At 32.0% G+C, this 12,591-nt stretch overlaps 1 protein-coding gene across 2 annotated transcripts in view; it reads left to right on the top strand.

Moving 5' to 3' along the window:
• The first annotated feature begins 1,139 nt into the window (after window positions 1–1,139).
• Window positions 1,140–12,591, top strand: part of LOC106054278 (meiosis regulator and mRNA stability factor 1-like) — a 28,258-nt gene continuing 16,806 nt past the window's right edge. For both annotated transcript variants that reach the window (XM_056020544.1, XM_056020543.1), the window contains exons 1-7: window positions 1,140–1,510; window positions 4,150–4,346; window positions 5,864–5,981; window positions 7,994–8,160; window positions 9,690–9,856; window positions 10,954–11,045; window positions 11,623–11,798. In XM_056020544.1, the coding sequence (XP_055876519.1) occupies window positions 4,152–4,346; window positions 5,864–5,981; window positions 7,994–8,160; window positions 9,690–9,856; window positions 10,954–11,045; window positions 11,623–11,798 (915 nt within the window). In that variant the 5' untranslated portion in view covers window positions 1,140–1,510; window positions 4,150–4,151. The remainder of the gene's footprint in view (window positions 1,511–4,149; window positions 4,347–5,863; window positions 5,982–7,993; window positions 8,161–9,689; window positions 9,857–10,953; window positions 11,046–11,622; window positions 11,799–12,591) is intronic.

The raw sequence follows: 12,591 nt of genomic DNA, 5'->3' as shown, positions 1-12,591 counted from the left end.
ACAAATTATTGCGAGATGCATTATTCTCTAGCTATTTTCAGAGTGATTCAGATGGACACTAGCAAACTTTTTTTTTACAATCTACAATACAAATCAACATTCTTTTTTCGACATAAACCTGTTCAGTATTGATTTGTCTTTTCAGAAGCAGCTGAGAAATACTAGTATACTTTAAAACCTTTTCCGCAAGGAGCTCTTAAATAATCTCTAATAAAAAAATAGGTTCAACTCAATTTTTCTCAATCAATAATGGCAAATTTTTAACTTCTGATAAACTATATTAAAAAGAATAATTGTAAAATATAATCAAAAATCATTTTCAGATGTAACCAATAAATGAATTAGCTTACAGTTTTATTGTTCAACAAAAGAAAAAAAAAGTTGTTTATATTTTTAGGGGGTGATTTTTTCCCTTGGAGGGGGGTGACACCCCGAGCTTCCCGCACCGGGTGACACCGACCCTAGTGACTCCACTGACAATTAGGTACTTTACGTCTATTTTTGGGTTCCATCCGGTTGTGATGGGAACATTAACAATACCCCACGGTTTCCGCCGTTTATGCCAATTTTTATCAATATTGGTTAAACGGTTTTGATTTTTATTCGGGACATAGTCACATACATACATACGCCTTACTTTCTGCTTTATATTATAAAGCTTCAAAGACCAGTTTAGGCGTCAACTTTCCTTGGCTGACATAGAAGTAAGCACCTGGTTGCATGCGGCCTCAGAACGAGACAGCTGGAGGTCACCTACGAAGGCCGCGGGATACCAAAAGAAAATCTGCTGCCGAGGACAAACGCAGACGGCGAAAAGAAAATCTAAATCGACTGCCTGCGGACAATGGTTGTGCTTGCCCTGGATGTGGCAAAATTTGTAGGTCACGGCTGGGACTGCGCAGCCACGGGAAATACTGCATTCCTCACTAATCTTCTGAATCGAAGACTAGTCTTATTATTATTATATTATAAAAAAGAAGATATAAAGTCGTTTCTCTTTTCCTAACTCTACATCTAGATATAGATCTAGATCTAGAAAGTAGATTTAAATGAAACCATTGATTGATATAGGCATACATATGGAACTACACTGGATATACTTTTTTTTTCTCATTATCTCCCTTACAACTCTCACTCTGAGAAGACTATAATGGGTAGTGATTGGGTCATGTTTGTGGGTAATGCATTGCAATAATAACATATTTTCAATAAGAATTAAAATAGAAGTTATTCTGAAATAGAGCATGCAGCAGTAATGTTATTGAAATTATTGTTTTATTGATCATATTTCGATTTAGAATAGATCTACTAGATCTAGATATAAGTCTAGAATCTAGACTAGAATCCAGATTCTATATGCTGTCTCGCATTGATATCCGGTTATAAGAGATGTCTTCTTTTCGAGAAAATGAAAGTTTATGAAAAGTGGTTCAAAACAAATGGCTATCGAAATTCGGCAATGATAGATCTATAAAATGAACGAGAATTGGTTATTTTTTTCCAACATAAGGTGAGTGGATCTTCTTTAACAGTATACTAATTTTAGTCAATTAAGATCTAGATTTAAATTATTAGCTTTTATTTTAGATATCTCTAAAATCTAGGTCTAGATCTTTCTCTAATTCTGTAGTGCACTGACTCAGTGACTCACTGACTGAATGAAGTTTATGAAGAAGACGAAGTCGAAGTATACATAATAACATATGTATAGTCTATAGTCTCATGACATAAGTCATAAGTCTCTTAGTGACTTAACTTGATAAGTTAAAGTTATCATAAGTCATAGACTCTATATCTAAGTCTCATAATGAATGATAATCAACTCATAAGACTCAGTCATAACTGACTCCTAAAGTCCTAAAGTCTGTAGTTTCTCTCACTCTGACTCTCATAGAATGATAATAAATAATAATATTAATATATTATATTTATTATTATATCTAATACTCTATTCTATTCTATATAAGTCTATAGTCTATATTAGATCTAGATTCTAGATCTAGCTAGACTAGAGGTAGAGTGAGAGTCTCTAGAGTAGTTAATCATTAACTTAATGCTATTCAAATACCTATAGTGCCTATAGACTATTGACTATAGGTAACTATAGGCCAAAAATTCAAAGTTTGACTTTGACAGCGCATTATTATTGATAATAGTTTGACATAGAAAAGAAAATGAAGTACATCAAAATCTTCTTTAGTTTTTAAAGAGAATAAGGATGACTACTTAGAATTTCTGTGGCATTTTACGTCTTGAGAGACGATCTTTTCCCTTTGCAACTTCTTGTGTGACTAAAGAGGCCAATCCTTAGAATTTAAATGTATATTATTTGTACCCCTAACTGGCCTAACTATATTTCAATATAATATTTGTTTTATATTATATTTAAGGTCAATCAAATTTGACACACATTATTTGATTCCAAACACCATATAATTTATTTCAAACAGTCTATATTTTGGCATCAATAAACTCAGATTTTATATAAATATTAACTAAATTTTAAGACTATCCCCACACATGAAATCATTAATTTAAGATGTTTTCAAATTATGCATATATACGAACACAAAAAATATAATATAAATATATGAACACACTCATTCTACCAAAATTAGGTCACTGAGATAGACATTTAGACTTATTTTATGTTTGCATGATTAGATGTGTGTTGAATGTTTTTTTTTTTTTTTTTTTTATTTATTCATTTAATAAATTTCCAATACAGATGATCTTTTGTAGTATAGTACAGATTAGGGTGGCCATTTTTGCTAAATAACTGAATCCTCTATATTCTCTCTATATATAAATCTAGATCTATTCTAGATTTTAATACTAATCTAAAATGACTAGGTCTAGATGTAGATCAGTGATGTCCAAAATAGGGCCACAGTATAGATCAGTCCTGAGACGCTGTTCCACCCAGCCCAACCACCATTACATAGACTCATAGTGTAGAAAATCTCCCCCTCTAAAAAAAAAAGTACTATTCTTGTAAACTGTCTTTACTTATGTTAGGGCCTTATCTTTTTCTCTGATGGATTGGAATGTGTGTTTGAGCCACAAATAAAAGATTGTTAAATTTTGTCTAGCAAAATTGGAGAATCCATGGGAATATTTTCCAAAAAGAGACTTGTACAAGAAAATGTCTCAATGGTAAGGCTAGATACAATGTTGCTCATATTTTAAGTAGAGAAATCGAGCCGAAGCTATTCTCCAACACTTCAAATATCCAATTAATTATGATTAATTAAAATGTATAGAATTTTTGCAGGTCAATTTTATTTATTTTTTTCGCTTTTTCATTGTTATAGCCCGCAACGTGAGTGTTGGAAATGAAAATGGCCATCAGGTCGAATTAGGTTGGGCATCACGAATGTAGATCATCATTTAATACAATCCATTTTTCCATTATTTAATAAACATTTTACTATATGAAAGAATGACTGTGTGTAAATTTGTGCGAGAATGGTGTGAACATATATTTTGTTTGCTATAGTTTAAATGTTTTGTCATGTATAATGCACAAATTGTAAGACTAATTTCCTGAAGGCTCAAGGAAGAATAAAGATTTTTATTTTAGATATACTTGTATTTTTATTATAATTATTAAAATATCTTAATTTGTATTACATTTGTTATAATTTTATTTTACTTGGTTTTTAACAGATTTATAACTACAATGAAAACATTTTTTCCCTGTAAAAATAAATTGACTTGCATTGTGCCCCCTCGTCCCCCCCCCCCCCCCCCGCTCACTCTGGCAGGATGTCTTGGGGGCGTACCCCACTGTTTGAGGAACGCTGGCATAAAGTACATCACACAGATTGGACTGAAATTAATAACTTTTAAAAATACTTCAAGATAATTACAACACTATAACTTTTATTAGAAGGTTATCTTGATAAATATTTATATCCTTTGAGTGTAACAGGATTTTATTATTCTTTCTTTGTCTGCGATAATTCTTTCCTTTTCTTTTCATGATACTGTAAAGAGAATTTATTGCTTTTAAATCCTTCCTTCTACTTTTGATAACTCAGTATATCATATTTTTGACGTGCTGAGTTTTTTTTTTTAAAGCTATTTTTATTTCTTTATAAATGATTTTTAAAAATATTTTGCTTTCATCTTTATTACCTACTGCAGGCATGAGTATCTTGAAACCTGTTGGGGTGTTTTGGGACATAGAAAATTGCCATGTCCCTAAAGGCAAATCAGCTTTGAAAATAATAGAAAGAATACGCAAACAGTTTTTCCAAGACTTCAGAGAAGCAGAGTTTATCTGTGTGTGTGATATCAATAAAGAAGCAGAAAGCACAATCAAAGACCTCAATGATGGTCAGGTGTGTTGTTTGTAAAATGTTTTACATGTTTCGGATGTTCCTTCAGAGTTGAAGATAGTTTACTTCCTAGTCCAAACCTCCCGCAGGACGATGGGGGATGGGAGCGGGCAGGATTTGAACCCTCGACCATCGATAAATCCGAACGACAGTCCAGCGCGCAAACCTCACGACCAGGCAGCCATTTTCCTTTGGTCATATATTTTAAAACCAAGCTTTTAAATATGTAAATTAATGTTAAAAATTTTAGATGGACACTCTTATAACTAAACAAAATAAATAATGAAAGTCTGTAACTTTCATGTTATTAAAAAAATTTTATGATATGAAAAATTAATCATATAATCAGAGCACCTTTTATGTTAATCAGCCATTTTTATAAAGCTTATATCAACTCAGTCTGTCTGTCTGGTAAAAAGTTTATTATTTCTCCCTCACCCAATCTCAAATCAAGCTGAAATTTTTGCACAATTGTTTCTTTTTCCAGACAAAGCAAGAATCAGTTTTAAAAAAATAATTAATTAGTTCATTAATTATTGGTAATTAATTATTTTGTTTGGTATCTCGAACAAGGGAAAGAACATGTACTTGACTGATGTGGTGGTATAAGTTGAACTAGCCGCTTTTATACTTTGTAAGTCTCGCCGCTTTAAAATTTGGGGCTAACAATAGATAACTATAAAATCTTCTATTTTCATAAGCAGCAATTTGCTGTCATAGTGATTAGTGTATTGGCTTGTGGAGGCTGAAGAGGCTTTAGCCCTTGAATTCCAATTCAGGTCGTTTGCTTTTTTTTTTTTTAAGTAGTTAAAAAGGGATAACTCAGACACACTCTTCTTTTTGCTCCTACTCCTTTCCAACTGGTTAAAGACAAGTGATAGGATCATACAGTATAGAGAACGCTAACAACTTCAAATAGCATTAAACAAAAATAGTTGGTAAAAATATTTGTAATCGCACAGATTTATTATTGTTAGTCTAGATCTACTACTCCTTTCCAACTGGTTAAAGACAAGTGATAGGATCATAGAGTATAGAGAACGCTAACAGCATGAAATAGCATTAAACAAAAACAAATGGTAAAAATATTTGTAATCGCACAGATTTATTATTGTTAGTCTAGATCTATTACAAATTTAATGACATGACTGATCCAAACTAAGTTTTTAAAAAGCATTTTTTATGTTTTTCTTGTTAATTAAATCCGTTCAAGGGTTTAATTTCTTTGCGTTTAACCATAATTGCATTATTTTTTTTTCTCTATATTGGAAAAGTGATTTAAAAGCTATTCAAATTAAGGGGACTCTTAAGGTAGAAACACAATATTTAGAACATTTTTTTTTATTATGTGGTTTTGTTGTTCAGATAACAAAAATGCAGTGGTTAGGGTTTGTTTAGTTAATGACTGTTAATAATTGTGACAAGGCTGGGGGGATATTACTTCAATGCACTTCTGAACTTTGCAATTGTTTAAAGAATTCTAGTCATATATTTATAATATAAATATTTTAATTTCTCAGATAAATGTGGTTCATATTAATGCAACAGCCAAAAATGCAGCTGATGACAAAATTAGACAAAGCTTACGAAGATTTTCAGATTCACACCCACCTGGAACAAAAGTTATACTTATATCTAGTGAGTTCATACAGTATACATTTTCTTTCTGGTCTTGAATTTAGTGAGTGCATGATTGAAATTTATTTTCAACACTTTTTTTTTTTTTTGATGCATTAATTTTGGATTGGTTTTCCTCATCACTTTGTTGTGGTGTGCAGAAAAATATTTCATTCTTTTAGATATTCTTTAGATTGAGGTTTGTTATTTAGATTACAGCTGTTGTCTTTTGTTGATTCTAATTTCTATTAATCAACCTTTGTTAGTCAATAATCTTAAATGCTACTAGAATGCAAAAAAAAATACATTACAATTCTATGCATTTATAATCACTTCTAATAAAATTAAATAAAAAACTTGAATTCATAATTTATAATTAATTATTTAATTAATGTTGTGGTTGTCAACCACCAAAATTAGATTTGATTAAAAAGGAAGGATTAATGATCATTATATGTAATATAAATAATACATCTTCTCAAGACTATCATTGTTCATTAAACTCTCTCTGCACTGATCTCTGGGCAGAATGTTTTAGAATCAGAAAAAGTCATTTATGATCATTTACACCAATATCCAGTTGTTACTGTGTCATCAAATTGACTCATTGCTAGAATAACATTGACCTCTACAGAGGACACTGAACATAGTGACTTAATGACCACTGACCAAAGGTGTTTGTTTTGACCTCCAACCACTGACTGACAACTGCCACTCTCTATAAATAAACACTTAACATACACTACAACCTTCAAAAGCTGTCTAATAAAATAAATTGCCAATTGTCATTCTAGTCATCATCATCATCACTCCTTTGAGTTCCTCATGGAACATAGGGCCTCGACAAAAACATGCCACTCTCCACGGTCTCTTGCTAGTTTTTTGATGGTTTCCCAGCTCTTCCCGGTCTTCTCTGCTTCTTCAAGTACACTGCATCACCATGTTCTTTTTGGTCGTCCTCTGCATCTTGTTCCCTGGGGGTTCCACTCTAAGGCCTGCCTAGCTCTGTTGCTGGTATCTTTTCTAAGGGTGTGACCAATCCATCTCCACTTCCTCTCTAAGATCTGCACTTCTATATTTTTCTGTCCACTCATCTCCCACAGTTTGGTGTTTTCTACTTTGTCATAGCAGTGTATTTTTAGGATATTTCTCAGGCATCTGTTGATGAAGGTCTGTATTTTTTTTTGTTGTGGCTTCAGTTGTTCTCCATGTTTCAGAACCATACAGTAGGACAGCCTTGACATTAGAGTTAAAGATTCTTAGTTTAGTCTTGTTTGAGATGTGAGGAGATTTCCAGGTTGGTTTTAGCTGTGTAAATGTCTGACGCGCTAGATTTATACAGTGTTTAATGTCTTCATCTGTTTCACCTGATATACTGACTACCACTCCCAAGGTATATAAAATTTTCTACTTGGTCTATTGTCTGAGAATCCAGTACTATGTTTCCAATTTGTTTATTGTTTACTTTGAGTACTTTAGTTTTTTGATGGTTTATTTTGAGGCCTACTCTTTTCCTACTTCGCTTAAAGCTGTGACCTTTTCTTGCATATCCTGTAGTCTGTGTGATAATAGGGCTATGTCATCAGCGAATTCCAGATCTTCCAGCTTTTGTGTGAGAGTCCATTGGATTCCTTTCCCTGTGTTAGAGTAGGTTTCTTTGTTACTGTGTCATCAAATTGACTCATTGCTAGAATAACGTTGACCTCTACAGAGGACACTGAACATAGTGACTTAATGACCACTGACCAAAGGTGTTTGTTTTGACCTCCAACCATTGACTGACAACTGCCACTCTCTATAAATAAACACTTAACATACACTACAACCTTCAAAAGCTGTTTAATAAAATAAATTGCCAATTGTCATTCTAGTCATAGCATTGACAAAATTTTGTTCTTACACTGTATGTCCTTAAGCATTGCATTATCACATAGACAACATAATGTAGTTTGTCCTTGAATGTTAACTATAATATTGCTTTGTTTAAATATACAATGCTTAATGTTAATGGTTTATTTTTTATTGGTGAACAGGTGATGTTAATTTTGCCTCAGATCTGTCTGATTTACGACATAGAAAAAAATTTGAGGTGGTCCTCATACACAAAGCACAAGTTAGTGAGGCTTTGCTTACTTGTGCTACCGAGCATTATCTTTATGAGGATATTATCAAAGATCTTCCAGACAGGCCGGGATATAAGGTATATCATTAGCAGCTGTTTTTTTTTTTTTTTTTTTTAAGAATAGATGTATATTTTTGTTGTTATAAATAAAAAAAAAATGTTCTATTTTATAACTTTTATTAAGGATCGTTGTCATTTGCCTAACCCAAAAAAAAATCCCATATTAAGTTGAATGTTGAATGATCCTATTTAGAGTATTTTTATTTTGAAATCATAATGGCTCCCAATTTAAAAAAAAATGTTTACATGAAGGCTGGACACCTCTAAAATCTAAAGATAAGATACAAAATTATTTTAAAAATACAAATTTACAGTTAAAAGTGTCAGTAGATAATTTTTAAGAAAAAATTTTTTTTTTTTTTTTCAATAGTCAGTAAGCTATGATTATTACGTGCTACTTTGTCATAATGAGGCATAAGTGATCAATTAAAAAGAGGTTGTAGAATGAGGTAGATCTCTCAATTTGATTAGCTTTGTAGTGTAGACAGGCCATCCTTTAAAAAATTTCATATATTGAAATAAATGTTTAGTAGATGATGTTTTTTATTTTAGTGTATTCTGTTAACTTTATTAAAGTAACCGATGTAATTTTTATATTAATTATTTTATTACAAACTAAAAGTATTACGTACCTATCACTATTATTGCAAAAATAGATCTTAATGATATTTAAACTGTCATTGTAACCAAATATTGGTTTGGATACTGAATGCTTCACTGTAGAAGCTTGATAGCCTATCCACTCATGTATTTTTGTAGTTTCTATTTCATTTTTGTTTCAGTTCATAATAATTGCTGATGATCATACTAATATGACTGACATGTGTATTCAGTTTATACCTTGTGTTTCTCAAATTTTTACCTGTTTCTTTTCTTCTCTCCCCCCCCCCCCCCCCTCCAATAAATTTACTATGTACTAAAGGCTTTACAATTTTCTTGGCATTTTTCATCCTAATTTAAAAAAAAAAAAAGTTCAAATTAAGTCAAATACTAAATGCTAGGGACATTCAAGGACAATATAGCGCACATTATAAGATTATGTTGGTGTTATGCAAGGGGCCTTTTAATGGTCTTGTTTAAGTCACACAGAATATGTCAAAAGAACAATGGTACAGCATTTAATTGAATTGTATTGTTCTGATGTGAGAAAAACAGAATAATGTTTGTGGAGACGTATTAAAAGGTATTTTTGAAAACATTTTAAGTCAGTCTTTGCAGATGCTTCTCATAAAAACTGTTTGCATTTTTAAAATGTTACACTTAGAAGATGAAACAATATCTCTCTCAATAATATTATAATAATTTTTTAAACAATTGTAATTATAGCCTTTTGACTTGATTAATGTTCAAAACATTGTAAAAGCAACCTTTTTTTTTTTTTTAGGTTTCTTTGAAAAATAAATTGACCCTCCTCTTGTCATCCCATCATGCCATATAGTCCACAAATTGTTCCTAATAAATGTCATGTCAGTATGATCTTGTCAAGCTTGCAATAACTTTGGCTCTATTCAAAGGCTTTAAAGAATTCTCTCTATGCCTTCCAATAGGAGGTCTCAGACAATGTTCTTGTAGCATATGGATACAGCAAAGATTGTCCTGATATCAAGGTCAAACAAGTGCTCAAGATGTTGTCCAATAATTGTGGTGGGAGGGTGATTTCCATTGGTCCTTTGTTTGCTATTTTAAAATTTGAGACTCCGGAATTCGCTGAAAGGTAACATTTTTAATAAATTTGTTTCTGTGTTTTAGTGGTCAGAACAAATATTATCCTTTGTGGCACATTAGATAGAAACTGTGTTTCTTATATTATTCTAACATGGTCTGATATTAGTTTGTTATATAATAATATTACGCCTACTAGTCTCTACCTCAGCTACAAGTCATTACACCTGATCTCTTGATTTCTTGATACTGACTTCAAACTATTATAGACCTAAATCAAAGGGTGTGGAAATAAGGAATAAATAGAGTCTACATTTATAGCACATGTCTTTTTATTAAAGGTGTCCCTACCCCTCATTCCCTTTTTTTTTAGTTTAAAAAAGAAAATTTGAAGAAAAAAAAAATCAATAAGAAAAAAATGTACTTGTATTTTTTTGGGGTCAAAATCATTGGTGCATAAAATTGTGCTGTAAAGACCAGACAGTTATTAGGAAGGTGGAGAGACATGCTGACCTACTTTTTTTTTTCTCTGGAGGGTATAAAAAATAAAAACAACACAGACAAAAAAAAAGTGAGTTAAGGTCAAGGTGTGTTCATTAGCTTCTGGTCAACACATGATTGTCCAGTGATTTGCTGACCACATGTGGACCATTACAGCTTTATCCAAGTCTAATGTGTGCATGTACTTTGTCTACACTTTCTCTTTAACTGACTGCATTTAGATGTAAGAGTTGGAGCTATTTTTTTGAGAGCTTTCTTAGTACTCAATCCTACCAATGTTATTGTTCCTTAGGGTGGGTTTATTAGTTAGCATTAAGTCAATCATTGTGAATTGTTTATTTTCATTTCAGTGTTATCTTTATTGATTCATTTTTACATTTCTATACTTCTGATTTGAAATGAGCAACATTAGTTTCCACTAGTGTTGCTATGCACTGTAAAATTTAAGCAGGCTTGAATTTAGATGAAAACAAATGTTGACAAACATGAACCTGTTAGTTGATGCAGTCATACTTTATCTACTTACTAGTAAACTTTTACAAACATATTTTGTTTGCATTACTTTAAATAAGCATGTAGCCATTAGAAACAATTGGTGAACATGAATCCAAAAGTATATTCAACATATTTTGAAATCTCATGTGACAGAGCAAAGAAGAGAATGAATGGAGAAGAAGTGTTTGGAAGAAAAATTACAGTTTGTTTGCCAGAGGAAACACCTTTTTTTAACACTGTGAAAAGTGAGTGAAACGTTGTACTGTTTACTTTGAGCATTTATACAATCAACATTCAAAAGTTACTTTTGATTTAAACTATCAATACTTTTTTACAAACCTCTATTCAACTCATACCTTCATGGAAAATAAAACCTTCTGGGTTGGTGGGTGGGCTCAAAAACCTGGGTGGATACTGATCACAAAAATCTCCTAGACAGTTGCTGTATATTATTGGAAAAATGACTAGCTTGTTGGTCAAACTGGGAAAACTCAAGTTAAGCCGTTATAACTTTTCAAACTAAAAAAGGAAATTTAAATTTGGCTTGAGAACCAGAGAATGTTTATCTTAAACAGACTCTACATCTTTGAGTTTTTCCGCATGTATATCCTATTCAGTAAAGAGTGGGCAGGGTAAGAAATGTTGAATTTTTTATTACTTAAGAACATAATAATTGCTCTACAAGCTATATAAAAGAGGTATTGCCTTTTTTTTGTTCATTTGCATACATAAGTTACATTGTAACCTGTACAACTTTTGTACTTATTGATGTACTTCTCTGTTTAGTAATGTGCAAAGTCCTAAAATGTAGATTTCTTTCAGAATTGTTATCATCCCACACATCCAAAAGGCAGGAGAGTCCTTCTCCGCAAAGGCGTCCGGGAAGAGAAAGAAACAACTCACGTAGTTACACGCCTAATAACTATGACAGTGGCTTTGGGTATCAGAATGGCTCAAATTACTTGCTGGGGGACAATTACAGTGATGAGAATGATGTGGTAAGTTTTTTTTTCTTCTTTCTTTATCATTTAAAATGTTTAAAATTAAACTTTTGATGTTAAAGTTGGCTCTGAAATCTAGTTTTAAGCTAAACCTAAGACCATTAGTAATAAAATGTATAGACATTTATATTATTTCTACCAGTGGCAGACTGCACATGATGATATCCATCAAGGGATGATACAATTTACAAAAAAAGGCTTTTTGCAACTTAAGAGAAATTTATTTTTTTTTTATGATAAAAATATTGACAGTAGCTTAATAGTTTTACATGTTTCTGTATGTTTAATAAAATATTTTTTTTGCTACATAACTGATTGAAATTCCAACATGTCCAGAGGATTGTGCCGTTATTCAAAACTGAAATAGGTTAAACCTTAATTTCCTCTGTATATGGAAAAAGTGGATGCAATGAACTGTTGTGTAGGACATGTTGGCTGAGTGGTAAAGCTCTTAACATTTGATCTGAGGGATCTCAAGTTTGACTGGGATTTTGAACTTAGGGATTTTTAAGGATGTTTGGAGTCCAATTAATCAGTACCTGACGTGTATTGGGGAAGTAAAGGCAATTTGTTATTGTGCTGGCCACCCTCATTAACCTTGGACCATAGAAACAGATGAGCTTTACATCATTTGCCCCATTGATCATAAGGTCTGAAAGTGGTACCACTTTAGGCAAGGCCTAATCACTTTATACTTTGATGGTGATAAATCTTAAAAACTTTCAAAGTTTTCAAAAATGGAAAACATTGGCAGCAGGACTTGACTTTATAATGTGTCCAGCTCAGGTGT

The sequence above is a fragment of the Biomphalaria glabrata genome, chromosome 2 (assembly GCF_947242115.1).
Source record: "Biomphalaria glabrata chromosome 2, xgBioGlab47.1, whole genome shotgun sequence".
Lineage (NCBI taxonomy): Eukaryota > Metazoa > Mollusca > Gastropoda > Planorbidae > Biomphalaria > Biomphalaria glabrata.
This window is presented reverse-complemented; position numbering and strand designations above follow the sequence as displayed.